At 43.2% G+C, this 27,561-nt stretch overlaps 1 protein-coding gene and 1 long non-coding RNA gene across 5 annotated transcripts; one reads left to right on the forward strand and one right to left on the reverse strand.

The window, feature by feature from the left end:
* Positions 1-62: 62 nt before the first annotated feature.
* On the forward strand, positions 63-11,461 carry LOC125977768 (uncharacterized). 2 transcript variants are annotated; one of them, XR_007484729.2, is made up of 4 exons: positions 63-434; positions 6,455-6,610; positions 6,698-6,830; positions 8,538-11,461. It is a non-coding gene; the product is annotated as an uncharacterized lncRNA (long non-coding RNA). The 2 variants fall into 2 exon arrangements; XR_007484730.2 differs by having other exon boundaries at positions 63-283.
* LOC125977759 (rho GTPase-activating protein 40) lies at positions 11,091-26,601 on the reverse strand. 3 transcript variants are annotated; one of them, XM_049734658.2, is made up of 15 exons: positions 25,828-26,601; positions 22,292-22,506; positions 21,403-21,620; positions 21,247-21,325; positions 21,038-21,159; positions 20,711-20,876; positions 19,561-19,652; positions 17,094-17,171; positions 16,859-17,018; positions 16,460-16,542; positions 14,991-15,197; positions 14,783-14,911; positions 14,452-14,603; positions 14,200-14,255; positions 11,091-13,860 (listed from the first exon to the last, which is right to left on the reverse strand). In XM_049734658.2, the coding sequence occupies exons 1-15, from the start codon at positions 25,899-25,901 to the stop codon at positions 13,754-13,756; spliced, it is 1,938 nt and encodes a 645-aa protein (XP_049590615.1). In that variant the 5' UTR covers positions 25,902-26,601; the 3' UTR covers positions 11,091-13,753. The 3 variants fall into 3 exon arrangements, with proteins under 3 accessions (XP_049590615.1, XP_049590614.1, XP_049590613.1); XM_049734657.1 differs by lacking the exon at positions 25,828-26,601 and adding an exon at positions 24,218-24,362 and having other exon boundaries at positions 21,247-21,322; XM_049734656.1 differs by lacking the exon at positions 25,828-26,601 and adding an exon at positions 24,218-24,362.
* Positions 26,602-27,561: the final 960 nt, after the last annotated feature.

A 27,561-nucleotide genomic window follows, 5' to 3' on the forward strand; every position in this document is an offset into this window, starting at 1 on the left:
CCTCCTTTTTTTAGTAGATAGAGCCCCGCACCAGGATAACACGGGAGAGATTTGCTGCATTTCTAGGGGAGGTGCTTGCGGTACCCCTCACTACCATACACCCAACCTCACCCCACTCACCCACTCCCTCCCTTCGTCACCCCCTCCCGGAGCCACGATCTATAATACTTCAGCCCGGCGTCCAATGACATTCCGGCGGCCTCCAATCTCGCCCAAGTTTACGCATATAAAAGGAGGCTGAGATTTGTGCCAAAAGCCAAGCATCTTTGGATCACAACTAAATGTAGGATTTCGTTGCTTTTTTGTCTGTCTATCTTTAAAAATTGAAAGAAATTAACGAACGTTTTGCTTAAAGTCAAGGACGCGGAGCAGCGTTGGTAATAGACCATGCAGGTTCTCTTTGGGATTTAGCAGGGAAAATTTGATTTTGGATGGTAAGACGGAGAACTTTGAGTCTCCTAAAATGGACTACTCTTCCTCCAATTTGGGCTTTTTGCTTTAATATAGTCAAATTCCTTCTATTTTAGTTTTTTTTAACAAGATGAAATATGTAATTCAATACATCATCCATTCATTCATTCATCGAAATATTTGTGTGCGTGTGTGTGCGCGTGTGCCATTGTTTTCATTTTTTAAATGTTATATGTGTTGAAAAAATAAATGATTTCATTTTTGTTTTATATTCATACACACAGGCCTGTAGGCATTTAAATTAAGAATCCATTTGTTGTTTGCTCTTAATTGCTAAGGTGATTTTAAAGCGTAGCCTACAGGTATGGGATACTTTACAAAATATGGATATTTTATATTCCCCCCCACGCAAATTCTATGCATGCACACGACGCTGCAGCATCAACAGCATCGTCATCACCCTGCAGCAAAGCGGCCTCGTCCGTGCCGAAACTGTTCAAATGCAATGTAATGTACAGGACCAAAAAAAAAAAAATCTGCATCGCGTTAAGAGTAGGACTACATTGTCCCGGATAAAATTATGAAAACATATTTAACTAAAATAGAAATCCCTCTCCCTGCCAAAAAAAAACAACAACATTTTCATGGCATCCAAGATATATGTCTTCGTTGTGCTTTGCTCAAATTCCATTCATTAAAATGCATAAATTAAATCTCTCAAAGTGCATGTGCCACGCACACACGCACACACACATGCACACACGCACGAGTGGAAACGTGCAAGCCTGTCCTGCGTGGACGAGTTAACGACGGAGGCTCTTATCAGCAGCACGCAGACAGTCTGTGGTCTGCAGAATGAAGGTTACTGTGTGTCTGTGTGTGAGTGTGTGTGTGCGCACAATTATTTGCGTCTTCATTTTATACACACTCGACAATCCCGCTAAATTGGTGGAATTATTGTCAGAATTATAAAATATTCATATGTGTGCGAACCGAGAGCAAAAAGAGATAAGTGATTTTTCTCTCTTGAGCACCCACAGGGGTTGTCTCCATGATGATAGTGGGTGGTGGGGCGTCATTATAGGGGGCGGGGCCAAGTCCCATGGGGATTCACGTCTGACGTCCGACCAATCAAAATTGTTCATCAGCTTCAGGGCATATTTAGGAAAAGATGCTGGAACCATCACCACATCATCCTTGGAGCCTTCAAAAAAAAAAAAAAAAAAAAATCTTTAAATCAGATTATCAGCACCTTTCCTGTAGACAGGTGGGCAAAGGCAGGATGGCAGTATTTATTTTTTTTTTTTTACTTTTTTTAGCAATCCCACTGCACCACGTTGGTGGAAAATAGACCTCCTCGCACCATCCATTCCCGCTTTTGGCATTAAATGATCCCCCCCCCCCACACACACACACACACACTCCTCTCTACCCGCTACTGTCACTGCAGCACTATTTCACCCCCCACCAAACAGCCACCCCTCCTTTTCACATTACACACATGGGTGAGTTGGCTCAGGGTACCACCCCCTCATCATCATCATCGCCATCATCATCATCACTCACGCACGCCTGTGAACAAGTTCCGTGTGCGCACTACAAAAACAGTGAACACAAAGAGAATTCACATGACGCACAAGTTAATGGAATGCCATTGGAGCATTTATTGGATATCCTTTCATATCCAGCCATTGGTCCATGTGCCAGTACACAGTTTGTTGAAGGTTTTCTCCTTACTTCTTGTGTGTGTTTTCATCTTGTATTTATATATTTGTTAACTCTGTATCATATCATCATATCATATCATCTATATGACCCAGATCAAGCCTTTTTCAATGCTTTTGCTAACGATAAAATGCATTTTAGTGAGGTAAAATGATGATTTTGATTTGCCTGGGTGTGTGTGTCTGTCATGGATGGATAGATGGATGAATGGATGGCAGAGGAAAGGGGGGGCGAGCACACATCAGGCTAATCAGAGGAACTGGCTGCAGTCTATTATAAACATTTGCATGACAATAACAAGTATAACGACACGTGTGTCAAGAGCTTTGTGTTGTGAACCGGCTCTTAAAATGCATAGGAAATTTCGTTCATTGCATGCACACACGATAGTCGGAGTGCGACAAATAAATCCAGGTGGTCCACAGTACGTAAAAAAAACACTAAGAGCCTTTTCATTAGCCTCTAATGTGCCTATTTAATGGCTTATTATGGCCTCCCAAGAGAGGTCGTCCTCTGGGAGTCCTCTGTGGACAAGTTGCATTGTCTTATCTTGACTGAATACGTAGATCGATATAGATAGAATAGAGCAATCTCTTCCTGTTTTAGCTTGGCTGGGCTGAACTGAGCTCATTTTCTCATACCGTTAATGTCTGACATTGTTTTACACATTGACTGCCACCATTTTGTTAGGTTAGCATAGCATACTTTAGCCTAGTTTAGATATTTTTTAATTTTTAGTATTTAATCCTGTCATTGATATCCAGTCTGTTTTTCTGCGTATCAATCCCTGAATGTGGCAAGCATATGTGTGTGTATTTACTCCGGCGTAGTGTTTTGCTATGGTCCAAGCGCTCCCCAGACGCCGTTTTGCTGTTAACCCGCGTTGGCTCGGGCCCTCTCCATCAAGCGTTGGACGCGTTCCTCGGGGTTCAGGCGCCCGCTGTGACACATTAACATTGTAATTGGCTTTTTTTGCAGCACAATAAACGGAGACACTCCTATGGGACTTGCAGGGACCCCGCGGCAAGCACAAAAGCAACGGCGGACATTTTTCACACAGCCTTCGCTGCGTCGTCGACAACACTCAAGCAATGTTTTCTTGGACGAAATTCTGGAAAGTCATTTGTTAATTAGATTTTTTTTTTAATCTGAAACAGCTACAGTTAGAAGTGAGCAATAAAATATAACAAGGTAGCTTGCATCGGTCAGCGATGCATTGAGGGGTAACTACACTATCTCAAGTGTGTGTGTTTGTGCGTGTGGGGAGGTCATGAGGAGTCAACAACCACTGAGAGTTGTCACCCTTTAGTTGTCATGAAAGTTTAATGACATCATGTCTGCTCTCACTGGGATTGTCTGACGTGAGCTACACTGTGTTTGACCTTTAACGTTGACTCGACTGACTGCAAGCAACACAAAAAAACTCTCTATGCTCAGAATGCATAGGAATCTCCATAAAATTCAATAGTAATCATTTGTTTGTAATTCTTAGCTCAGGCGTTGAGATAAATGTTGGGCTTAACAAATTCTTTTTTTTTTGTTGCATGATCATTAGGTACTTTAATATTTGCTTTCAGTTTCAGGGAGTTTCCCATCTAAACAGGAATGCAAATACCAAACAAACAATAATGATACTTGAGGATTAAAACTTGTTTAAAGTTCTTCTACTGTACATATTGATACATAACAAAATGCTGTTCATTTAATTCAAGACAAAAAGCTGACATCAGTTGCTGGTCCAATACGTTTGTCAAGTGCTGTCTATCTATCTTACATGGAAAGCCCTTATTCAAAAAAATGCTTTATTCCACTTCAGTGTGTGTGTGGTTTTTTTATCCATACAAAGGTGCCATTTCCTGTTCTTCATTGAAATGCACATCTTGTCTGCCTGCAATTGACAACATTCACAACCTGCTGAAAGGCTTTTTCTTTTCTTTCTTTTTTTTCCCGGTCAGCTCTGTGATGTGAAACACTTTGATTTAATTGCGGGGCGAGCATGGACCATAATGCATGTAGCTTGATGAATAAATACATCCAAAAAAGAAACATGGACTCTTTTGAAAGCCCCCTCCCCATGCTGGAAGTGTGCGGCCACTTTGGGCTGCTATTAACTGCTATTGTCGAGAGCAGGCGAGAGAGGTGATGTGGGGGAAGAAGCCATTATCATGAGCTCACAAACAGCATGTACGCACTCATGATGCAACACATACACACGAGAAAGTAGACACCAGGAGAGAGGATGTTGCTATTGATTTGGGAGCTGATGTGTGAGACAGGACAAAAGGTGTTTTTTTTTTTTTTTTTTTTTTTTTAAGAGTGGCTTTGTAACACTTGGACAATGACTGCTTTGTTTTTTACTGGCAGCAGCTCAATACAGCAATGGCAGTCAAGATAATTTCATCCTTTTTATAATAAGCAGTAGTTTAGCAAAGCTTGTGTTTCTAGTGCATCCCTCTTCTACAATGACAGAGCAGAGGTGACAAGTCAGTGGTCAATAGTGAGCTGGTGGTATGCTGGGTCTCAGGGGCGCACTTGTAACACTTCTCTCGTACACCGTTGTCAATATTCTCAACTTTTTGTCACTCGGGCAAACGCGTGGCCTGGGGCCGCCTCGCTGCATGGCCACAGTTCTTACACTGATTGCTTTCCCTTTGCTCTTTATGCTAGAACACAGTCGCACAACTGCTGCAGGCAACATGCACACACACGCACACACATGGGCCAGATACGGCCCGCCACATCATTGTATGTGACCCGCAAAGACAAATTGTGCATCAAATTCGTGTCATTACTAGAATTTCAAATTGTCTTGACTTTTAATATTTGACCAGTTTTTACTTGTCTGATTGAAAGAGTTATTTGTCAGTTTGTTTTGTAGCTTTTACTGTATATAAGGTGCTCATACATTTATTTGGGTTGACAGTCATGATGGCCCTCCGAAAACAATGCAGCCCGTGAAAAAAATGAGTTTGACACCCCTGCACTAAAGAGATACCTTCAGATCATCTCATGCATTTTTAATTTGTCTGGCTTTTCTAGTAAATGCTGAAAAAAAAAACATGTAAAGCAGCAAACATGCATTTTCAAGCAGCTTTTCATATTTGACAGCGAGTGACAAACGACAAGCAATTACCAAGCAACTTTGAATGTTTGACTGGGAGGTTAGAAGGTCTTTGCAGCAACACATTAGAAGTAGAAATGAAATATTGTTCACCAGATCCTCATCCATCTTCTGTCTGCTAGTCATGACAGAAAACATTTTACAATACTGCCTGTCTAACATAAATATTGGGTGTTCCAATTACAAATCTCTCATCCTCATTAACAAACACATTTTGATGTGACATATGAACAACTTTTGTAAATGAGAAAGGTCCACTTCTATTTACAGTAGACTTGTCTGTTAAAACAAGTCAATAGATGTCTGCTGGTAGCTATCTGATGCTAATAACTCAGTCTCGTATCGTGTCAATTGTTTCACATGCCTCAGATATGATCGACACTGTTGCTCGCTGGAGATAAACCGACAGCAATATTAAACAGTGCCATATCTAAAACTCTGCTCAACCCACACTTCATTTATACAAGCCGAAATGTTAGCTGCCACAAAACCTGCCTCGTCGCATTTAGGATATAGTGAAATACAAATTTTAATAAATAAACAGGAAATTTTAGCATACAGGATTATTATCATTATTAGGGTACTTAACTAGGAAAGGTTGAACACAGGTGAACTAAGCCTTTCAAAAATCATTTAAAATTACATAAAGAGCCAAACTAACCTGAGCTAAACTAACAAACTACGTTCAAGTGCTAGGCTGAGTGAAAATAAGCTCAATAAACGGCTTAATACAAATCAACTAAATTGAGCTCGTATTAAGATAAAATAAGTTCAATGAAGCGAAAAATGAATAAGAAAAGTTGAAGTCATCGCATATAAATTCAACCCAATTTGTCTGTTAAGCATTTCAGCCATCATTGTGGAGAACATTCACCCTCTTCATCTGCACTCCCCTGATCTGACCTAAATCTTCTCTTCTTTCTTGGTGATAGCAATCACACGCACCTAAGAGCCGATAATCACGACACACACGCACGCACGTGCGCGCACACGCACACACACAGACACACACAGACACACACAGACACACACACACAGACACACACACACACTTATCTGTCATCACAGCTGCAATTCATTGTGAGCTGGTGAATAAAAAGTGGAGAGGACATGGTTAGAGGGGCACGCTGGTGATGGTGTGACAGGGTGTTGTACGTATTAATAGCAGCCTCTCACTCGCCTTTTCCTTCCCTCCAGCTGCCATCTGAATTCAAGAACATCTCAACATGTCCATTCTGAATGGACTGAACAGCAGCTGGAAAAGATGATTGAACAAATGAGCTGGCTGCAAAAGTGTCCATCCAAAGGACATCCAAGTGGATTCTAATGACTTCTCTTCAAGGCAAAAAGGAAGTGAGTAATGTCACGTAAAAGCACCCACAATGATGGAAAAAGACCATTTTAGTAGCACTCAGGTTATTTTTCTTTCAAACCACACAGGAAATACACAACCTCCAGTCAGTTATGCGAGACAAGAAGACAGCAGGACATGCCAACAACAAGACAGTACGACAACAATGATCCGACGGGAGTGAGGGGCAGACAGGACTTAAATACATGTAACAAGAGGCAGGTGAGAATGATCACACTAATCATGGGCACACAGGAGGGGAGGGGTGAGCACACAGGCACACGGACAGAAACTAAGACAATATGAACATAATAAAACAACCGGGGACGAGACGTGACAAATAATGTGATTTAATAATTACTCTACAGTCACTATGTGTTTTAGTAAATAACAGCCCTTTTGTGTGTACTATAGCATTATCAAATGAAAAAATAAAATAAAAAAAATAATAAGAAAGTCTACCTCTACTTCTTTTCAAACATATTTTTCTATATTCAAGCACACTGTTCAAACAGCATGAACTGGCTCATGGCAAAATTAAATAAACTAGGAATACAACCTGTGTAATTTTTGATGAACACTTAGGCCCGCTACCCTACTGTATTTGAAAGTAAGTCAAAGTCAAAGTCAAAGTCAGCTTTATTGTCAATTTCTCCACATGCCAAAGACACACAAAGAAACCGAAATTTCGTTCCCCCCTATCCCACGGTGACAAGACATGGCTCACAACAGACAAACAAGTAAACAAGTATAACAAAAGTGTGCTGAATAAATAATGAATAAATAGCACAACAATAAATAAATAAATAAGAGGTTGTAATGCTGGGACTTGGAGTTGAGAACTTTTTTTATATTTTTTATGTAAAATGAACCAATGTACTAATATTGTTTACTGCATGATACTGTCACCCGGTCGGTGTGATGTTCCATCTCCATTGCGGTTGGACTTCATGTTGATGTTCACGCTTCGCTGAGTTTCTTTGTCCAGCTGCTATTCATCATGCGTCCTCATTGGCCTACATACGATACAAACTGTAGCGAATATGCGCTGATATTATGACATTACTCGAGCACAACGCATGACACTCTAAATACGAACACAGTATTGGTTGAACATTGGATTTCTCCCAACTGCCTTTCCAAGAAATAATGCGCCTAGCTGTATAATTCCTGCTATTACTGAAATTGCCTCCAATTTGTAACCATGGTGATTGATGCTTGCTCTTTTTTAAGCTTTGTGCCTCCTCACAGGAGTGAGAGCACTCAGCGTGTGTGTGTGTGCGTGTGTGTGTGTGTGTGTGTATGTGCATGTGTGTGTGTGTGTGTGTGTGTGTGTGTGTGTGTGTATGTGTCTGTGCATGTGTGTGTGTGTGTGTGTATGTGAATAGGCTGCAAGGCAGTGACCTGGTAATAGTGAATGTAAGTAACCATGGGCCCTATTCCAAGATAGTTTCCATGGTGACAATAATTGGGTGGCAGAGTAACACGCACACGCAGACACACGTGCGCGCACACACACACGTACGCACACACCACGCTCACTGGTCACTGGTCAAATGCTCCTAAAACAAAAATACTCTTTTATACTGAAATACTCTTAAATCATATTGTCAAAGTATTTTGTCAGTCATTTTACTTATATCAATAATAAAGTAGAATGTATATAAATGACATTAAAACATCCATTACGTTGTCTCTTCTCAAAATAAAATAGGTAGATACTTTTTCATAAAAATAATCACCCCAAAAAATCTGCCATGGTCTTTGTCTCTCGTGTTCATCTCGCTGTCACCACAGATCATCATCATTGTCATCATCCTGTGACACACCAAGATGAGACACACACACACGCACACACATATTTTGCGTATGTGCTTGCTGCCCTGCAGTATCTTCTTGTCATGTCTACTTGTTTTCTTGTGTGGTCAGGAAAGCCCTGCTTGGAGGCAGCGATGCAGCGTGGGAGGGATGGGAAAAAAAAAAAATGCGTATGTCATACAGTTCCCTGACCAGGAATCAAACCCAGGCCGCAGTGGTGAAAGCCCCACATCCTAATCACTGGACCATCAGGGACTGCTCTGTACTAGCAAATCTCAAATAGGTATTATTAGGGAGGAAAACAGACTACCCTTGGGTCAGCATACACACAGACTCAGATGTGGCTGTGTCATGGCGATAAGGATTGCGTGTCACTCAAAGCATGCGCTCAAAGTATGCAGAAACATGCATGTTACACGACACATGCCAAGTGCTCAAGTGACATTTTACACCATGTATGCGTGCCTCCCGAGCCAAGGGATTGTCATGTCCATGTGTATGTTGTATGATTTATAGCCAGCGACACAAAAACTCACAAACTTTGTTCCAAGGCAGCAGAGCTTGCAAAGTGTTTTCAGAAAATTTTACTTAAACGTAAACAGCTTCACTAGTCAACAACAATTTTAATTAAATATATGTGACGTCCACCTCTAACGAAATAAATTTCTAATTTTAAATGAAGAATAATCCACTGTTGGACTTCACTGAAGAGGGTTATCAGAGGAGGAAGCAGCCTCCTTTAAACAGATTTGGCACTGATGGCTATTGAAAAGATAAACTCACCTTTTCACGCAATCGTTTTATCTTTAATTACGTGTGTCACTAAGGAGTTCTTTTATATGGAAACATGACGATATTAAACATCACACATGCACACGCACACACACACACACACACACACACACACACACACACACACACACACACACACACACACACACACGCACACACGCACACACGCACGCACGCACGCACGCACACACACACACGCACATACACTCCCATGTATTGTGCTTTTTATGGCTGCCTCAAATTAAGCATCTATTAGAATTTGTTTGATGTTCCTTTCACATTATTCACCATTCTGGAGCACTGATAGCACTCTCTTTATTACGCGCTTCATTAATTCCAGTGATAATTGAAGTGTGTGTGTGTGTGCGTGTGTGTGTGTCAGCAGTGTGATGATACTAATATGCACTAGAGATGTGAAAAAAAGTGAATCAAGACAACAGCAGATGCTGGGATAGTCCCCTCCAAAAAAAAAAAAAAATCAAAATGCTTGTTTCCGTGTTGCTAGGCGACGAGTGTGGCTGGATGGCGGTGATAAACCGGATGCACGCCCCCCAGTGAGGTGAGGGAGGAGGGAGACAGGGAGAGAAAGAGATATAGTGGAGAAGGATAGGAGGGAGGGAAGGGAAGGAGAAAGGGAAGAGTCATGTGGCGTTACTGATAAACTCTTTTTTTATTTGTGTGTAAGGATGCTTGAAACAAGAATAAGGCTTTAAAAAATGACCATGTATAGTAAGGCTTTAACAAATGACCATGTGTAGTAAGGCTTTGAAAAATGAACATGTATAGTAAAGTTTCAAAAAATGACCATGGCATTGAAAAAAAAGACCATGTATAGTAAGGCTTTTTAAATTTTATTTATTAATGACCATGTATAGTATGTATAAAATGTAAACATATAAAATCCCTATTATACCTCCAAAATTGACAATTTTTAGGAGATCCCACAATGACACGATCATTTAACAATGAACATTTCATCATCACACAACTGATAAAAGATGGAGACGAGTGCTTCCTGCTGCACGTGTGCATGTCATGGCTACTTGTGAATAGGCGCCAGTGGGTTGATTGTGGATGGAAGGTTGAAGGGGCGATAGGGGAAGATGGTCAGGCCGAGTGCCAGCGGCTCATACAAGGCTGCTGATTGCTATTCATCCCCAGATTACAGTCATTTAGATATGGGGGGGTTGAGCTGCAAGCATGGCTGCATGGTGAAGGGTGCACCTTGCTTGACTAATAATAGTCACAAATGAAATGAATGGATGAGGATGAATCAAAAGCAGCTACTACAGTTAAATGGAGCGTCAGTCATTGAGTCATATCTCCACTACTGCTTATGCAACCATTATGTTTCAATTTAGGGATGGTAGGTATTCTTCTGGTCACAAGCGGTCCTGTTTTTGCACCAAACTTGATTTCACTGTAGCAAAATTATTTTCAATCCATTCAGACCATAATGATGTAATATGTTTTTGTCATCTGGCTTAGTCATCGCATTATTTTTTTTTTTTAACACAATTTGGCCTAGCTTCGGTGTGATTCACCCATGTGGTTGCGTCACAAGGCCTTTTGGACGTGGCGAGAGCTTCAATAATCAAAGTTGATGAGGCATTTAGGAGAAAATGTAGTTTGTTCATGAGCCGCATCAGTGATTCATCAAGAAACGAGTGCATGCACGCGCACACACACGCGCACACACACACACACACATGCGCGCACACACAATTAATCTGTGTATTGATTAGAAAGGCGCCGCACTTCACGTGCAACTGTGTGACGTGCAGATACGCTTGATGAATCCTCTTCTGTGCTGATTCCATCTCTCTGTGTGCATTGCTATTAAGCCATATTGAAAAATACATCATACGACCGTAACATCAGATTCACATTTATTGACTAGAAAAAAAGAACCTAATTCCATTTTTTTGTATTTAAAACACACAGGGTCATAAATATACATTCGGAAGGTTTTTAAAATGGCGCACACACACATCCTAAAGGGGTTCTCGATTTATGTCGATGTTGCATTCTTATGGCTGCAATGTAACTCAATTTGTAAAATTCTAATTAGAGTAAATGACTAGGCACAAACATGAACGTTATTGGACTGGGAAACCTCACCTTAATGGAAATGTTGAATTTTTCTTTCACTAACCTACCCTGACAATCATGGTTAAGTCATGACAGTAAATGTTTATTAAAAAACATGGAAGGCCATAGATATAAAACAGTCAAACACGAAAGGAACTAGGGAGGTTTATTGATGTCAGCTTAGCATTGTTTTTGCTATTTAACACTGACCAAATCAATTATTTTATATTAGACGTAAATATAAAACCCATCAAATTAAAAATGACGTACTTCAGCACGCACCGTTCCTAACCTCGTATGCAGGTAGCGTCGTAAACCGAAAACCCCCTGCATGCACACACGGGCGTGGCGTACAAATAGACGCAGCGTCAAGCAGAGGGCGTGGCGTGACGTAAGATGACCTGGCATGGGACCCTGTGGGACGCCGCCTCAGAGGTGACCTACTTCTCTTGATTGTCAGCAGAAGGCCGCTCCATCAGCTCGCTTTTGTACGCGCTCGCTCAACTGTGTCCATGTGATGAAGCTCATCACACACATGCACGCGCGCACACACACACATGCACACTGCTGTCATGGAGTCCTGAATTTATAACAGCCATTTATTAGCCTTCCCCTTTATCGGAGAGATGCGACGCCTGTGATGCATGCGCCCGGCAGCCAATACGCCACATTACGGTCCAGATGACAGCGAGATGGCGAGCCGGGCGATGATGGATGTCGCTTGTGTGTACGCAAAAAACACAAAATGGCGGCGCCACATCAACATGGCGGCGACACACACACACACACGCACACACACCTGGGTGCAAAATGTAGTAAGAGCGTGACAACTATTTACATGGAAAAGTGAAGTAAATGAATGGCTAGCATCACAAACACGCACCCAACAATGCCTTCACATTCATATAAATAAACATCCCATAGTAACCCGCCTCCTCCAGTTAAAAAAAAAAAAAAAATGAAGACCAGCTTCACCATGTGTCCTTGAGGAGGTGACACCGTTTGACTTAAAAAATGTCCTTTCAATACACAGGTTAGGAATTCCATTGATGTTCTTTGCAAAGCCCACGAGACCACAGGGCGGGCGGCTCTGATAAGATATCCATCAGTGCATCACAGTCTTTTTTTTAAAGGGCACACTGGAATAAGAGGCAGGCTAGAAGGAGAAATGTTCTGGACTGTCAAAAGGGGGGGAGCATGTAGCCAATCGATTTCATTGATGTCCATTTTCTGCCGCAGAAATCATTCAACACGTCCAAGTGGTTAAGATGCACTTCTGGTCAGTTTTTGCAGGGTGCCAGCAGCGTATAGCCTACAGAAGCATTTGATCTGTAAGGGCACCAGATGGAGGACTCCGTAGTGTGTATGTCTTCAGGGCAAGACCTTCATCACACACTCACTGACATATTAAGACGTTTGTGGCCCTGCGAAAATGACCCAAGAGTTTGGTGTTTTAGCGAGTCAAACTTCTTTTGATTTAGTCTCACTCGGCAGTCTGGTGGTTTACATTAGGCAGCAATAAAAATAAAAAAACTCTTGTTGCTGAAGAACTCATGGTGAGCCTAAAATGGTTGCTTGAAACCAAAATGGCTGACTTTTTCCATATTTTTTCAGACATGGGATCTTGAGACTTTTTGCGGGTCTCCTCGTGATGCAAACTGGCTTCAGGGGCCAAATTGAAAAAAAATCTGAACAGGGTGAAGGAATTACGCTTGTTAGGCATGTCTACCCATGTCCATTAGAGGAATAGCGTCAGGGATATTTTTACCCAACTTTGGGCATTTTTTAGCCCACTTTTTTTCCATCCTGAGTGAATTTTGACAGGTCATGTTGGCGACCTCTAAAATCCTTTTTTTTTTTTTTTTTAACAGAGGATTGGATAAAAGAAAATTGTAGCTCTGATGCAGTGAAAAACATGGGCGGTCAGGACAATTTGCTTGTTCTCTTCCCTTTGAGCAAGGCACTGAACCATTGTATGAGTATGAGCAGGGATAAACTTCAACTTTCTTGCAATAAAGTACACACATAAAAGCTTGTGTGTGTCAGACTGCCGATGGGGCGGGGCGGGGAAGGTGGTGGCAGAAGGGGGGGGGTTTGTATAGCCAGAGGTGATCTGCGGGGCCATCCGCTCGCTCTCGACTGGCGATGACTGCTGGAGAGAAACGATGACGCACCAAAACTGCCCAGGGATCCTCTTTCGCTCTTTCTCACTGATGTCAATAGAACAGCAGGTCCTTCAGCGGGAAATAATGAGTCATGTCCAAAAGAGAAGGAGAGGTGCAGAAGCATGGAGGTGGAGAGGGTGATCATGGATTTTTTTTTTTGACCATTTTGCTCAAGGCAGACTGAGTGTTCATCTGTCCTCCATCTGGATGCTTCTGCCGTGTTGCTCTCACCATGAAATGGCCTCTGACTCTTCCTTCTGTCTTCTTGAATTCATCCTTTCACCAGCTTTTATTGATGTGCTGCTTTATCTTGAGGACCCACTCACCTCCGGAGTTGCTGTTGTACAAATCCAGTAGGTGTGTGTCGGGGTCCAGGCGGTGCTCACCTAAAGGAAGCAGACCAAAATCACATCCACATTACTGCATTCCAATACAGAATGGATGAAAGCAATTCCTTCATTAAGAGTGTCATTGTGCCGCCTAGTGGCGAAGTTGGCAAATGACAGTTTTCCTAGCTTTCGGCCATTTTGAGATTACATGTGCAACTGAGGCACAGGCGAGTGAGTATCAATGCTCTCCTGTGAGTGCATCAGTGTGTACAGCGTTAGAATTTGTGTGTTTTGATGAGTGGACGCTGGGTTACATAAGAGCCCGCCAGCGCTATCAACTCAGTGGGCAGAAAGTCGTGCAAATGGTGCAGAGGACGGACGGCATCAAACACTTACCGATGTTCCCTCCCACTTCGTACAGGGTGTACTCCGAGTAGGGCACGGAGCCATTCCTGTAAAGAAAACAACATGTGTTTCTGTTATACCTTTAAAGATCTGAATGGTCTTTTTGGTGAACTACATCCCTCAGGTTTATTGACATTTATTGACATTTTCCACTGTTCCAATCATGACCATTGTTCTCTGTATGAATCTAAAGTCCTTTGAGATTTTTTGTTTTGTTTTTCAAGCCGAGGACTTGCAATGTACCTTCGGCGTTGGCCCTTCCCAGTTTCAGGTCCAAGAATGAACTGCTGGTAAAACTGGGTCAGCAGGTCGGACGCTCGCGAATCCTTGTTCATCTGGAAGTTCATGCGGCCGCTTATCTGATCCCCAACGTATATCTTCACCGTACGGCGTGCCTGCAGATAGCAGGACCGCATTTTTAAAAAAAAAGACTTAGAAACACCAAGTTGAACCAGATCTGCTGTTTCAATTTGGATTGTAGGCTCACATTGGAATGAATGAATGAATAAATAAATGTGCCAATAGGCGAATCCGCAATTTGCGAACACTGTTCAGTGTATTTGTGAAAGCTCACCTCTGAGGTATTTTTCTCAGGTTTTTCCTTGCTTTCAGTATGGCTCTTCCTCAGCAGGTTCTTGAAGTGGTAGCGCCGGCTGTTATTCTCGTTCAGCTTGCGCACTTGGTTCATGACAAAAATTGGAATCTGTGGGGCGCAAAGACATCAAAGCTCAGAATACACATCGACGAAATATTCTTGGTAAAAAGCAGTGGGTGCCGCGCACCGTCCAAAGCAGGTCCTGGTAACAGATAAGCAGTCTCATGACATCAGCGGCCTTCTCCACTAGCCCTTTCTCGGCCCCCTCGGTCAGCCTGCTGGGCACGGCCTTGTGGAGGAACAGGTTGGGAGCCATGATAGTTGCCACGGCCCACAGGTTCATCCTGTTCCTCTTCTCTTGGGACACCACCTTGCTGAGAAACTCCAACAGGGCCTTGAGTGAAACACGAAGAAAGGCACAAATGAAGCATCATCAATAAATTGTTCAGGTGCACGTGGACCGCCTCCCATCTCGCCCGCAAGGCGACCACGATTGTGAGTGATGTGAGTCACCCCGTTCACTCTTTGTTTGATCTTCTGCCCTCTGGGAAAAGGTACAGGAGCCTGCGCTCCCGCACCGCCAGACTCACCACAGCTTCATTCTCCAGGCTGTTAGGATCTTGAACTCTCTTCCCCCTTCTGCGTAGCGTCCTGTACTTATTTGTTGTGTTATTTGCTTATTTATGATTTATTCATCATTCTTATTTATTCATTGTTTGTGCCTTCTTGTTTTATTTTCTTGTGTTGTTTACTTGTATGTACATTGTGAACTATGTCTTGTCACCGTGGGATAGTGGGAACGTAATTTCGATCTCTGTGTGTCTTGGCATGTGAAGAAATTGACAATAAAGCAGACTTTGACTTTGACTTTGATTTAAGCAGGATTTTATCAAGTCGCAAATTCTGTTCAAGCTCATCCAATAAGGTGTTATTACATGCCAAAATAGAGCAAGTATGTTTTTGATAGACTTTGTTTTATGTACTGGGATTGAGTCCACATGCCATGGCTACATTGCTTCAGGGAGGAAAGTGAGTATGGCGACCCCAAGCGGACAACAAAAATATGCACCTCAAATTGTTGTTTAATAATACAAAATCAATTTTCATCCAATAGGACCAATGTTTCAACTCATGATTGAGATGAGTCAAAAATACTGCAAAGTGACAGTTGGGACGGCAAAACAATAAAATGTGGAAGGGTGAGGGCAGCTGCTCATGTTCTGCAGGTGCATCACATGCTCCTCTTTGATCCTCTGACGGTAATCTCCATTTAGTTGCTTCACAGATTTGGCTATAGAAGTGCGTGTTTGGTTCAGGGTGAGAGTTTACCACATGCCTGTCCGTCTATTTGCATGATAAAAGATAGAACCGGCATTGCCAGTGTGTGTGTGCTCCGCCCACTTTCACTACTAAAAGCTTCCTTGCCTTGTTTGTAATTTTGGTGTTAAACTCAAGTGCAACCACACAATTAGCTGTTATGTAAGCTTCAAGAGCGGTTTCCAGGCAACCACTGGAATCTAAGGCTTGGCAAAACAAACAAACAAACAAACAAACAAACAAACACGTCTTGTTCCCAAAACTATCACTATGCGATTCATTTTTCTGTCCCATGTCATAAATATGCAGTCAAGTGTGTGCGTGTGTGTGCTCGTGTACCTTCAGAGTGTTCCTGTTGGCTTCTGGCAGCAAGAGAATAAGGAGGTTCAGCACGTGAAGTTTCTGCTTGAGCTCGGTGATGTCTGGTAAAGGCACAAAGCAAAGGTGAGACAGTCTGAACATATACGTGTCACACACACATGCACATACACTCATTTCCTCTGTGCTTGCGGAGGCGTAATAGGATGTCCCAAGATGGATGGCGATGTGACAGGGGCCATTAGCTTATGTCTATATTGGCTCACGCCGTTTATCACTACGCGTCAACTTCCTCACCATCAGTGAGCCATTAATCAGACGATCCTCATATTGATCCATGTTTTATTCAAATGGATCACCGCTCTAGAGGATGTGAAAATGGAGCAACATACGGAGGTATAAAAAGTGTCTTCTACTGACCTCTGACGGCGCTAAAGGTGTTGAGGTACTCAGCGGTGAGCAGAGGAGCGGGGAGCTCTCGGATGAATTTCTTGAGAAGCGCGGCGGCGTCGTTGGGACTCACTTCATCCCATTTGACCTGGCCTGTATAGAAATTGGCCTCCAGGTTCTGTTGCAGCAACTGAGGGCAGAGAACATACTTTGAGAACATTCTCAACAGTTTTTTGATTTGGCTTTTGCTACTCTAATTGAATACCTTGATTCTGGACATAGATCCTGGAACCCGCAGGATCCCCTCGGAATCCACTCCCCTCTTCTCCAGGAAGGTTAATATCTGACAGAGACAAGCAAGTACCGTAATTTCCGGACTATAAACCGCGACTTTTTCCCAAAATTTTGGACCCTGCGGCTTATAGTCAGGTGCGGCTTATATATGATTTTTTTTGTGATTTTTGTGATGACTTGATCACTTTTACTCTTAACACTATTATATACAGTAAAAGCTACAAAACAAACTGACAAATAAATCGTTTTCAAATCAGACGACTAAAAACTGGTCATATATTAAAAAAAAAGATATTATTAAAAGTGAAGACAATTTGCAATTCTAGTAATGACACACGAATTTGATGCACAATTTGTCTTCGCGGGCCACATAGAATGATGTGGCGGGCCGTATCTGGCCCCCAGGCCTTGAGTTTGACACTTGTGCTCTAAACCCTTTCTCTTACTCTGCCATGTCACTCAGAGATTACACAAAGCAGTGGTGCTGTTTGGACCATCTGCATTGTATTAAAACCCAACCAATCAGCATTAAATTCAATTCTTCTGACATTTTGCTCACCAAAAACAAGTTGTAATGAATGTGAACTTTTAATGCATTTTATTCAGAAGGTTACTTTGAACCTTAAACGGCGGCGCGGCGTACTTATGGATTTTTACGGCCTCTGGCCTCCAGGGGGCGCTCTAGCAGGAAGCAAGAGCGAGACAGGCGAAGAAGAGATAATGCGCCGAAGAAGACGTGCTAGTTTGTGTTTACATTTCGCGCATCACGCAGAACGCGATCAAGATGGACATTACTGAAAGGAAGCCTTTATACACAAACCGTCATCATGGGGGACAAAATAAATGCATATGATGCCAAAGGCAGTCGATGTTGATGACATTATCTTGTGTCTACTCTGGAGCGTACTTATGGATTTTTACGGCCTCCGGTCTCCAGGGGGCGCTCCAGCAGGAAGCAAGAGCGAGACAGACGAAGAAGAGATAATGCTCCGAAGAAGACGTGCTAGTTTGTGTTTACATTTCGCGCATCACGCACAGACCCGCATTCACACAAAGACAGGAAGCTTTTATACACAAACCGTCATTATGGGGGACAAAAGAAATGCATATGATGCCGCTTTTAAGCTATACGTGTCGCTCGCTAGTTTAATGTAATTTAGCGCTTCGTGCATGAATAAGATAAGCATGAACAGACCCTTTTCACACTCGAAGAAATGCATAAAACCGACGACGAAAGGGAGACTGAGAAAGTGTGAGGCGAAGGATATCTAACGCTATTCCAATCGGACACTAAGGAGGAAGACTTCGATGGTTTCAGTGCACAGGAGGAAGATGAAGACTGCTCTTTTTTTACTTTTACTGGTATGCTTTTTTTAACCAGCCCTGTTAGTGCTGTGCTACCGTATTGCTGCTGTGTTACCGCCGCGTCTCAGTGACTTTGCTGTATTACTTCCGTGTTGCTGCGGTATTACTGCTGCGTCACAGGCAGTGTTTGGAAAGAAATGTTAAGGTATTTTATTAAAGCTTTAAAAAAAACTTTCTGTGTCCAGTCCTTCTTTGCTAATAACTCGCGTGCACACTTCCGCGTTGCTGCGGTACTACTGCTGCGTCACAGGCAATGTTTAGAAAGACATGTTCAAGTATGTTATTAAAACGTTAAAAAGCCTTTCTATGTACTGTCTTTCTTTGTAAAAAACTCGTGTGCACGTGCGGCTTATAGACCGGTGTGGCTTATGTAAGAAAAAAACTGAAATACCCCTGAATTTTAGCTGGTGCGGCTTATAATCCGGTGCGGCTTATGGTCCGGCAATTACGGTAGAAATGATTTGATTTGAGCAGACAAAGTAACCTTTGCTCAGCACTGCTGCTGCATTCAGGGTGTTGTCTTACAAAACCAACCCAAAAAAGGTGAGGCATCATTAACAGGAAAAAAGAAGACACGGTATTTTTAGCTGGGAATTGGCACGACACACAATACATTTTCACTTTTGATGTTCGCTTGTATAAAATATATGTAATTCTAAAACGCTTTCTGCATCTAGAAAAGGTACAAACAATCATTTGTCCTCCAGAGGCAAATCTATTTCCCTCCCCCCTAATTCCAAAAAACTAATTTCACCAAAAATTATTTGGAGCGTTGATTGCAACGTACAGTACGTTTAATTAACCTCTGCTACCTGTCAACCCAAAATCATTGGATCAGAATTCCTCCAATGTGCTCTTCCCTTTTTAATAACACACCAGCCCTACCTGCCATTGTAATTACAGAGCATGGTAATTTTTTTAACATTGTACCTTACAATAATGCCTACAAATTATTTTGGATAATAAGCTGTATTGTCCTGTACATCAAAAAAATTAAAGCGTACCAAAGAGTCTAAAAACAGCTCAGCTCAAAGCGTGCACACGCACGCATTATTCAACACGTACTGTCTTACCTCTTGCAGGAAGAGAGGAATGGTTGTCGCCATCTTGACTTTCTGGTCGTTCTCCAGCAACGTGGCCAGCGGCACGCCGAACAACGGGCTCTCTGAGACGACATGTTTATGTCCTCATTAGTTTTAATTCCATCAAGTCAAATTCTATCAACAGTAGCTTATCATTAAGATTCTTATGTGAAGGATTGTTTACATGTTATAGACAATGACGCCATAGTTATTGGGTTGGAGTCACTATGCAGGAAGCTAAAGAACTATGTTGTCCTGCCCTGGTTATGTTGGCAGCCTGACAAACAAACCATGGAAACTATTTCTCATCTGTTCTCACCATCTAAAGTTCAAGATGGCGGCGCGTGCACACGCAGCGGCCACTCTCTGTCCCGTTCGGCATTTTGTGAGTGTTTACTGAGTGTTTGTCCGGCAGTTTTGTGTATGTCCGTCTCGTGTGATACGTCGTGCTACTAGTGCGGCGGGCATGTTCTGCTCAACATCGGCGGAAGTGGGTTTTATGGCGTTCTGGACTTTGGTGCGGAGAGATTAAGGGCGCTCGGACTGCTTCGTCATGGAGCGACGCCGGACTGGCCTGCTCTTCCTCCCCCGGTTGGACTGCGTCGTGAGCTCGGACTGCTCCGTCCTGGAGCATTGTTGGGATAAGTCGGCAGCGGGTCTGCAGCGGGTCTGCGAGGCAGCGGAAGAGGGGCAAGCGCGGAGACGTCGGGCCAGGCTTGCGGCCAACCCAGGTCGCCCAGCCGTGCCTTCCATTCTCCTGGCGTACGTTCGTTCGCGGGACGAAAAGATGGGTTGTGTTCGCCTGATAGGATCCATGAACCGGACAGTGCGTGCCTGCTGTGTGCTCGTGTTCACAGTGGCCTGGTTGACTGTCATCTTTCCGGACTCTGCTGTGCATCGAGAGCGGCTAGCGTGCTATCACTCTTATTGTTCATCTTCTTGTTTTATTTTTCCTGTGTTGTTTACTTGTATGTGCGTTGTGAACTCTGTCTTGTCACCCTGGGATAGTGAGAAACGTAATTTTGATCTCTTTGTGTGTCTTGACATGCGTCGGAATTGACAATAAAGGAGACTTTGACTTTGACTATTTACTATATCTTCCACCTGTTTTCTGTGTGTGTGCGCATGTGAAACGCCATACCTGACATTTTCCTCTTGGCCGTCTTGTGCCGCTTCACCTCCAGCCCAATGAGGTCGCACAGCGCCGTCATATCGATGAGAGCCAACTGCCGCACTTTCTTCATGTCAGCGTGAGACAGGTCTTGAATTCGAGTGACTCCCAGGCGGCACTTGGGGTGGATTACCCGCTGATGGGGATTGGCGGCGAGAAAATTGGTTGGAAGAGGAACAAGGAAGAAAAAAAATGGTTGGGTGAAAATACAACCTTGGCATGTGGCCAAATATATAGTGTGGGAGAAGGCAGACATTGTCGCTGATACCAGCCAGCGCCAAAGGGTCGGATGCTTACAGGTAAGGTCGCGTCCTCCTTCCTCTCCTGGATATTGTTGGGAGACATTTGGGCCCGATTGAACGAGGCGGCGGCCTGTTCACAATAAGCCACGTCGGTGTAGAAAAACTCCTCCCTGGGAGCTGGACGAGGAGCGCAACGTTCACAGATATGAATAAACGCATGCGCTACCCCAACTGACTGACAACTTTCCTTTGTCAAGGCCTCACCTGAGCGTGAGGTTTTGGAGACTGATGCCCTCGTGTTCTGGGTCAGTTCTTCACTATGCTGAGACTCGGAAAATCCCTGCTGGAGGGAAGCATTTATCAGGAAATACAGAAAGTGTGCTGTGGAAAAAGCTTCCGTAGGACATGCGTGAGACTCACCTGACGGATAGGTGTGTCGAAGATGTCGCGTACATGGCGCGGAGCCGTTTTGTTCCTCTTGCGTAGGGACATGGTGTAGGTATTAACTCTGCGCTGGACTGCCTCGGACTGCGCCGGCGTTAGCGTGGACAGAAGCCCGCCATCCAAATCCGCGCTGTCCTCGCTGATGAGGGGGGATAGACCGGCATCGTTCAGCCACCACTCCTCTTGTTCCCCCTCTGACATGGACACACACACACGGACACACATTGGACAAGATTTCCAAAACATCCAGGGGTGCAGTAACTATGTGCATATATGACCCTGAAAGGAACATAGCTAAAAAATTGTTGAGCAAGTATACTGATCACAGTATACGCTCCATTGATGATATTGCTTCATTTGCCTGCTAATACAATACAGCATGAGCTAACATTAGCTTTGTTTGCAGGTCGGAGGACACAAGTAGCTTCTGACCAAGCTCCTTTCTGTAAGAATGCTCGTGTGGAGTCACTGTTTTGAATAAACTCAAAACACACGTGTGAAGGGCCTTTGTTACGATATCAAACGTATTGTAGGCCTATAAACCTTTTACACAAAGGCAGTCATGCGACCATGCTGCGTGTGGCATGTTAAAACTTCATGAGGACTTTCTTCTTTTTTTAAATCCCCAATTGATGACTTAAAGCCAACAAGGAGCTCCATTATCACAACAATAGGAGCTGATTAAAGGGCAGTCAGATCATTGGGTGAACACAATGAAATTGATGTCAATACAAATCAGCCCTCTTGGCCACGAGTGCGTGTCGTCATGGTAATGTGTTCTCCTCTGAGACATGATATGTTGCCATGGCAAAAGCATCATTTGAGCAGTGAGAAAGCAAAAGGCTACTTGAATGACCACATTTACCTTCCGATTGTCGGGAATCCCTGCGGATGCTTTCGGGCTCCGCGAGGCCGCCTCCCAGTCGGATGTTCTCCACTTCTTCTTCCCAGAAGGTCAGGCAGTGTTCGTCGGGATGCTGGTCCTGGGAGGGCGGCAACGTGTGTGCGCTGTGCTCAGCGGCAGCTCGGTCCTGCGGGCTGGCCCAGGGCTCCGCGCTCATCTCGGTGGGGCTGGGATCTCTGGCGCAGACATACACACACGGGAAGAAATCACAGGCGTGCATGCAAACAAAAGGACGCTGGAGGCGAGGGGCGAAGACTGCGGGGGTGGGGCGGGGAAGACGGACGGAGGAACCGGCACGAAGCTGGAGAGACAAAAGAAGCGGGATGGAGAGATGGAGAGGAGAAGGCGAAGGGGAGGGCGGGTGTCTATTGTTCCTGCCAAAGGTAGCCTGGTGACGTAAAACCACCACTAGATGTCACTATAAGGACGTAACTGTAACTCCCACGTTGTTTAATTAAAATAAATAAATAAATATCCATCCATTTTCTGAACCGCTTAGTCCCCACGGGGGTCGCGGGCGTGCTGGAGCCTATCCCAGCCGTCATCGGGCAGTAGGCGGGGGACACCCTGAACCGGTTGCCAGCCAATCGCAGGGCACACAGAGACAACCATTCGCACGCGCACTCACACCTAGGGACAATTTGGAGTGAATAAATAAATAAATATATATATATATATATATATATATATATATATATGAATTATGACTCACCTTATTGCAGTTTTGCATGTGACCATGAAACCGAAAATAAAAAATAAAATATATATATATATATATATATATAATTATTTTTTATTTATTTTTTTATTTTCGGTTTCATGGTCACATGCAAAACTGCAATAAGGTGAGTCATAATTCACTTTTGGGCATCGCTACAGAAATGTTTTGTTATGAAAATGCGAGTTTAAAAAAAAAAACCAATGTGCGTATTTCTGTGTACAGGTTCAATCATTCAATTTAAATGAATATATTTGTCTTTTTTTTGTTTCCTGTACTTTAGCCTAGCGTTAATCATAAAATTACGCATGTCACGGTGGCTTACAACGATATCAAATTCACTTTTTATGAATTAAAAATAAATAAATAAATACACCACTATGCAAATTTCTTTTGGGAGTTGCCAGAAGCATGCCAGACAAATAAGGCAGAGACACAGGATGTGACCAGATGAGCCACCACGCCCGTGTGGCGCAGTCACATTCCAAAAAAGCACAAATCAAATCGCCAATCACGAGCCGGGCGGGCAACATAATGCAGCCGTGACCGCAATGTTCTTGACAAGCCTATCTAAACAAAGACAAGCTCTAATACCAAAAGACAAAGGTGAGTGAGATGAAGGCCAGATTGTCAGACCAAAAGTACACCAAGTTATTGATTGACTTCTTTTTAAAACGCACGCAAGTAGTGAATCAGCACAGGCGAGAGCAACAATGAGCTTTTCTCATTATCCGCCTCACTGCTCACCCGTTTTTTTGCAAGTGCTAAATTGCCTATTTCCTGCTGATTAATCAACCCATTTGCCTCATCTGCTGCACAAAATGCTGTAATTTGTCGGAGTGGAATGCTCGGAATGTGAGCGCTTTTAGATTTAACGTGCGAGTTATTTAGAAGCGTAATTTGCTTTGGGAAGAAAGTGCTCAAGTACCCATTTTCTGCTGATTAAGCAACGCTGGCTCATCTGCTACGTGTTAACTGTTTAGAAGAAAAAAAAAGGTGCTGTAGCAAATAACATGAAGTGATTTATATCCTTTCCAACACGATGTTCAAAAGAGACAAACTAATCAAGTTGTAATTCAATCAATGCAAGGAAAGTGTTATTTATGCTCATAGAACACAAGTTTAATGATGCAAGAAAAGTTCCTACTTGACGTTTGTAGGGTTCCTACCTGGATTTCTTGCTGTGTACTTTGTGTGTCTTTAAGATTATGACCCTCATCGGTTTCCATCGTGAAAACTGCATCGTGGGCTCTTGTACCCTGGTCACCATGACCTCCTCCCTGCCTCCCATGTTCACGGCGCCAAAAGAATCCAGGAATTAAGGAGTCCGGTTAAAGAACACAACATATGAGGGTGTTTGAATTGCTGTCCTTGATGGCAACAGGAAGGTCTGGTAAGACTCTTTTGTGAGCTGAGGTGTGGGAGCAGGCTTGAATGCCGTATGGGAGGGGCGACGCCTTGAACGTGAAAGCATGGTTCTCACCTGACCTAGCTAAGGTGACACGCCCCTGCTAGGCGTCACAAGATAATCGTGAAAGAATCGACCTTTTAATGACAATACACTAAGGCAGATTGAAATTGGAGTTTTCTACTGCTCAGTCCTGGGGAACATATTTTTGGGGCCTTTGTTACCTTAGTGTCCAATAATGAGCCTTCGCTCTCTTTGTGCTCTAATGACTGATTAATTTCCCAAAAATGAGCCTCTTTAAAACAATTGAGTCTGTTTTAAGTGAATCAAAGCGAGCGTGTGGGTGTTCATTGCTTAACAATGAGGTACCTGATGACTTAGTTCCCAGCATGCATACCTGAGTTTGTAAGGCAAAAAGTGGGGCGAAAAGGCACGTTACTCAAGCGTAACAGGTCTGTCACGAATTGGGAAACATTTAGCAAATCATCTGCCAAATGTGCAAAATTAAAAAAAATATATATATAATAATAATAAAATCAACACCACATACGCTTGAACAAGTGAAAAGCAGTATGAAATTTTCCACTTTTGAAATTGCATATTTTCATCTTGACATGATTTCCGTATGACATGGCTGAGTGTGGCGCAACACAAGCCAAATAAACAATTCCAGCATTGTGATGTATTCCGCTGAAACTTGTAGTGCAGCTTTTGCATGAATGTAGAGTAAAAGATTTAAGCTCAAACATAGAATGTTCAAATATTCTTAGTTTACAAAAAAAATTGGCAAAAATCTGCCTTTTCACCCCTTGTGGAAGCGCTCCCTACATATTCACTGAAAAAAACTTCCTTCTTTGTGGTATTGAGCTCTTCCTGTCTTATGTTTTTGCAGAACTAGCTAACAATTGTTTTGGGAAGCTGTCATACATTCTTTTTGATTGCCAACAACAGCGACTAGTGAAATGTGACATCATTAGTATTATTTTGATTTGAAGTGGCTTGATCAGGAAACTACAGCTGTGGGCAGAAAACAATGGACAAAATGTCAAAAGTGTTTTTTTTTTTGTTTTTTTTATAGCCGATGGAGTTGACTTGATAGCACTAATAACACAAAGTAACCCCGGCTTGGCTCTGTCAAAGAATAAAGTAATCCGCTGGAAAAAAAGAAAAGGTGCACATGTCGAAAGCAAGACCAGGTTTAATCCTTGTGGAGGAATTCCACCGCAAGCTCCTTAACCTTTACAGAATGTAACAAGCCACTCACGCATGTTTGACAAGGATTTGGAGACTGATACTAAAAACATGCTTCCACTCACTGGCTTCTCCCCAAATCTTCAAGTTTAATACTAGGACCACCGAGTCCGATCCTACCTGGCCTTGGCCCGCCCGATGCCTCGGGCCGAGAGCAGGAGCAGGGCCACCGAGGCGCCTCTCCCCCACGGCATCCCGCTGATGGTCCCCCCACCAAAGTGGAGGAAGCAGCAAACTGTTTCTTTGCACTCGCTTCAGCGAGCAAACACATTGCTAGAACAAGGACGGCCCGGGTGCTTCCACGCGTGCGTATTACGTCGCATCCTGTGGAAGGAAGGGGGTCTGCGTGAGGTGCAGACCGCTTCAATGGACAGCTGCACCACCGTCCTGTCCCGTCCCAGCCAGCTGGACGGATAAAGTTTTGTTGTTTGGTTTCGGCGGCAACAAGTTCACTTATTATATTGAATGGTTTACTGAACACTGATGTGTAGAAACTGCTTGGACTTATGTGAAATTTGATCTCTGCTCTTTTGTCCTTATGGTGGTGATGTCACTTATTAACAACACAGGTGAACAGAAAACAAAAAAGTTGACGCAAAGGAAAAATGCAAATACTATTATTGTTTTGTGTTGAATCGATGAATATGCCCTATATTGAATTCCCAAAAATATTTTTATATACCGTAATTTCCGGACTATAAGCCGCGACTTTTTTCCAAAATTTTGGACCCTGCGGCTTATAGTCAGGTGCGGCTTATATAAGATTTTTTTCGTGATTTTTGTGATGACTTGATCACTTTTACTCTTAACACTATTATATACAGTAAAAGCTACAAAACAAACTGACAAATAACTCGTTTTCAAATCAGACGAGTAAAAACTGGTCAAATATTTAAAAAAAATATATTATTAAAAGTGAAGACAATTTGCAATTCTAGTAATGACACACGAATTTGATGCACAATTTGTCTTCGCGGGCCACATAGAATGTTGTGGCGGGCCGTATCTGGCCCCCGGGCCTTGAGTTTGACACCTGTGCTCTAAACCCTTTCTCTTACTCTGCCATGTCACTCAGAGATTACACAAAGCAGTGGCGCTGTTTGGACCATCTGCATTGTATTAAAACCCAATCAATCAGCATTTAAATTCAAGTCTTCTGACATTTTGATCACCAAAAACAAGGTGTAATGAATGTGAACTTTTAATGCATTTTATTCAGAAGGTTACTTTGAACCTTAAACGGCGGCGCGCCGTACTTATGGATTTTTACGGCCTCCGGCCTCCAGGGGGCGCTCTAGCAGGAAGCAAGAACGAGACAGGCGAAGAGATAATGCGCCGAAGAAGACGTGTTAGTTTGTGTTAACATTTCGCGCATCACACAGAACGCGATCAAGTCGGACATTACTGAAAGGAAGCCTTTATACGCAAACTGTCATCATGGGGGACAAAAGAAATGCATATGATGCCAAAGGCAGTCGATGTTGATGACATTATCTTGTGTCTACTCTGGAGCGTACTTATGGATTTTTACGGCCTCCGGTCTCCAGGGGGCGCCCTAGCAGGAAGCAAGAGCGAGACAGACGAAGAAGAGATAATGCGCCGAAGAAGACGTGATCGTCTCGCGCATCACGCACACACCCGCATTCACACAATGACAGAAAGCTTTTATACACAAACCGTAATTATGGGGGACAAAATAAATGCATATGATGCCGCTTTTAAGCTATACGTGTCGCTCGCTAGTTTAATGTAATTTAGCGCTTCGTGCATGAATAAGATTAGCATGAACAGACCCTCTTCACACTCGAAGAAATGCATAAAACCGATGACGAAAGAGAGACTGAGAAAGTGTGA

This window comes from Syngnathus scovelli, chromosome 11, assembly GCF_024217435.2.
Source record: "Syngnathus scovelli strain Florida chromosome 11, RoL_Ssco_1.2, whole genome shotgun sequence".
Lineage (NCBI taxonomy): Eukaryota > Metazoa > Chordata > Actinopteri > Syngnathiformes > Syngnathidae > Syngnathus > Syngnathus scovelli.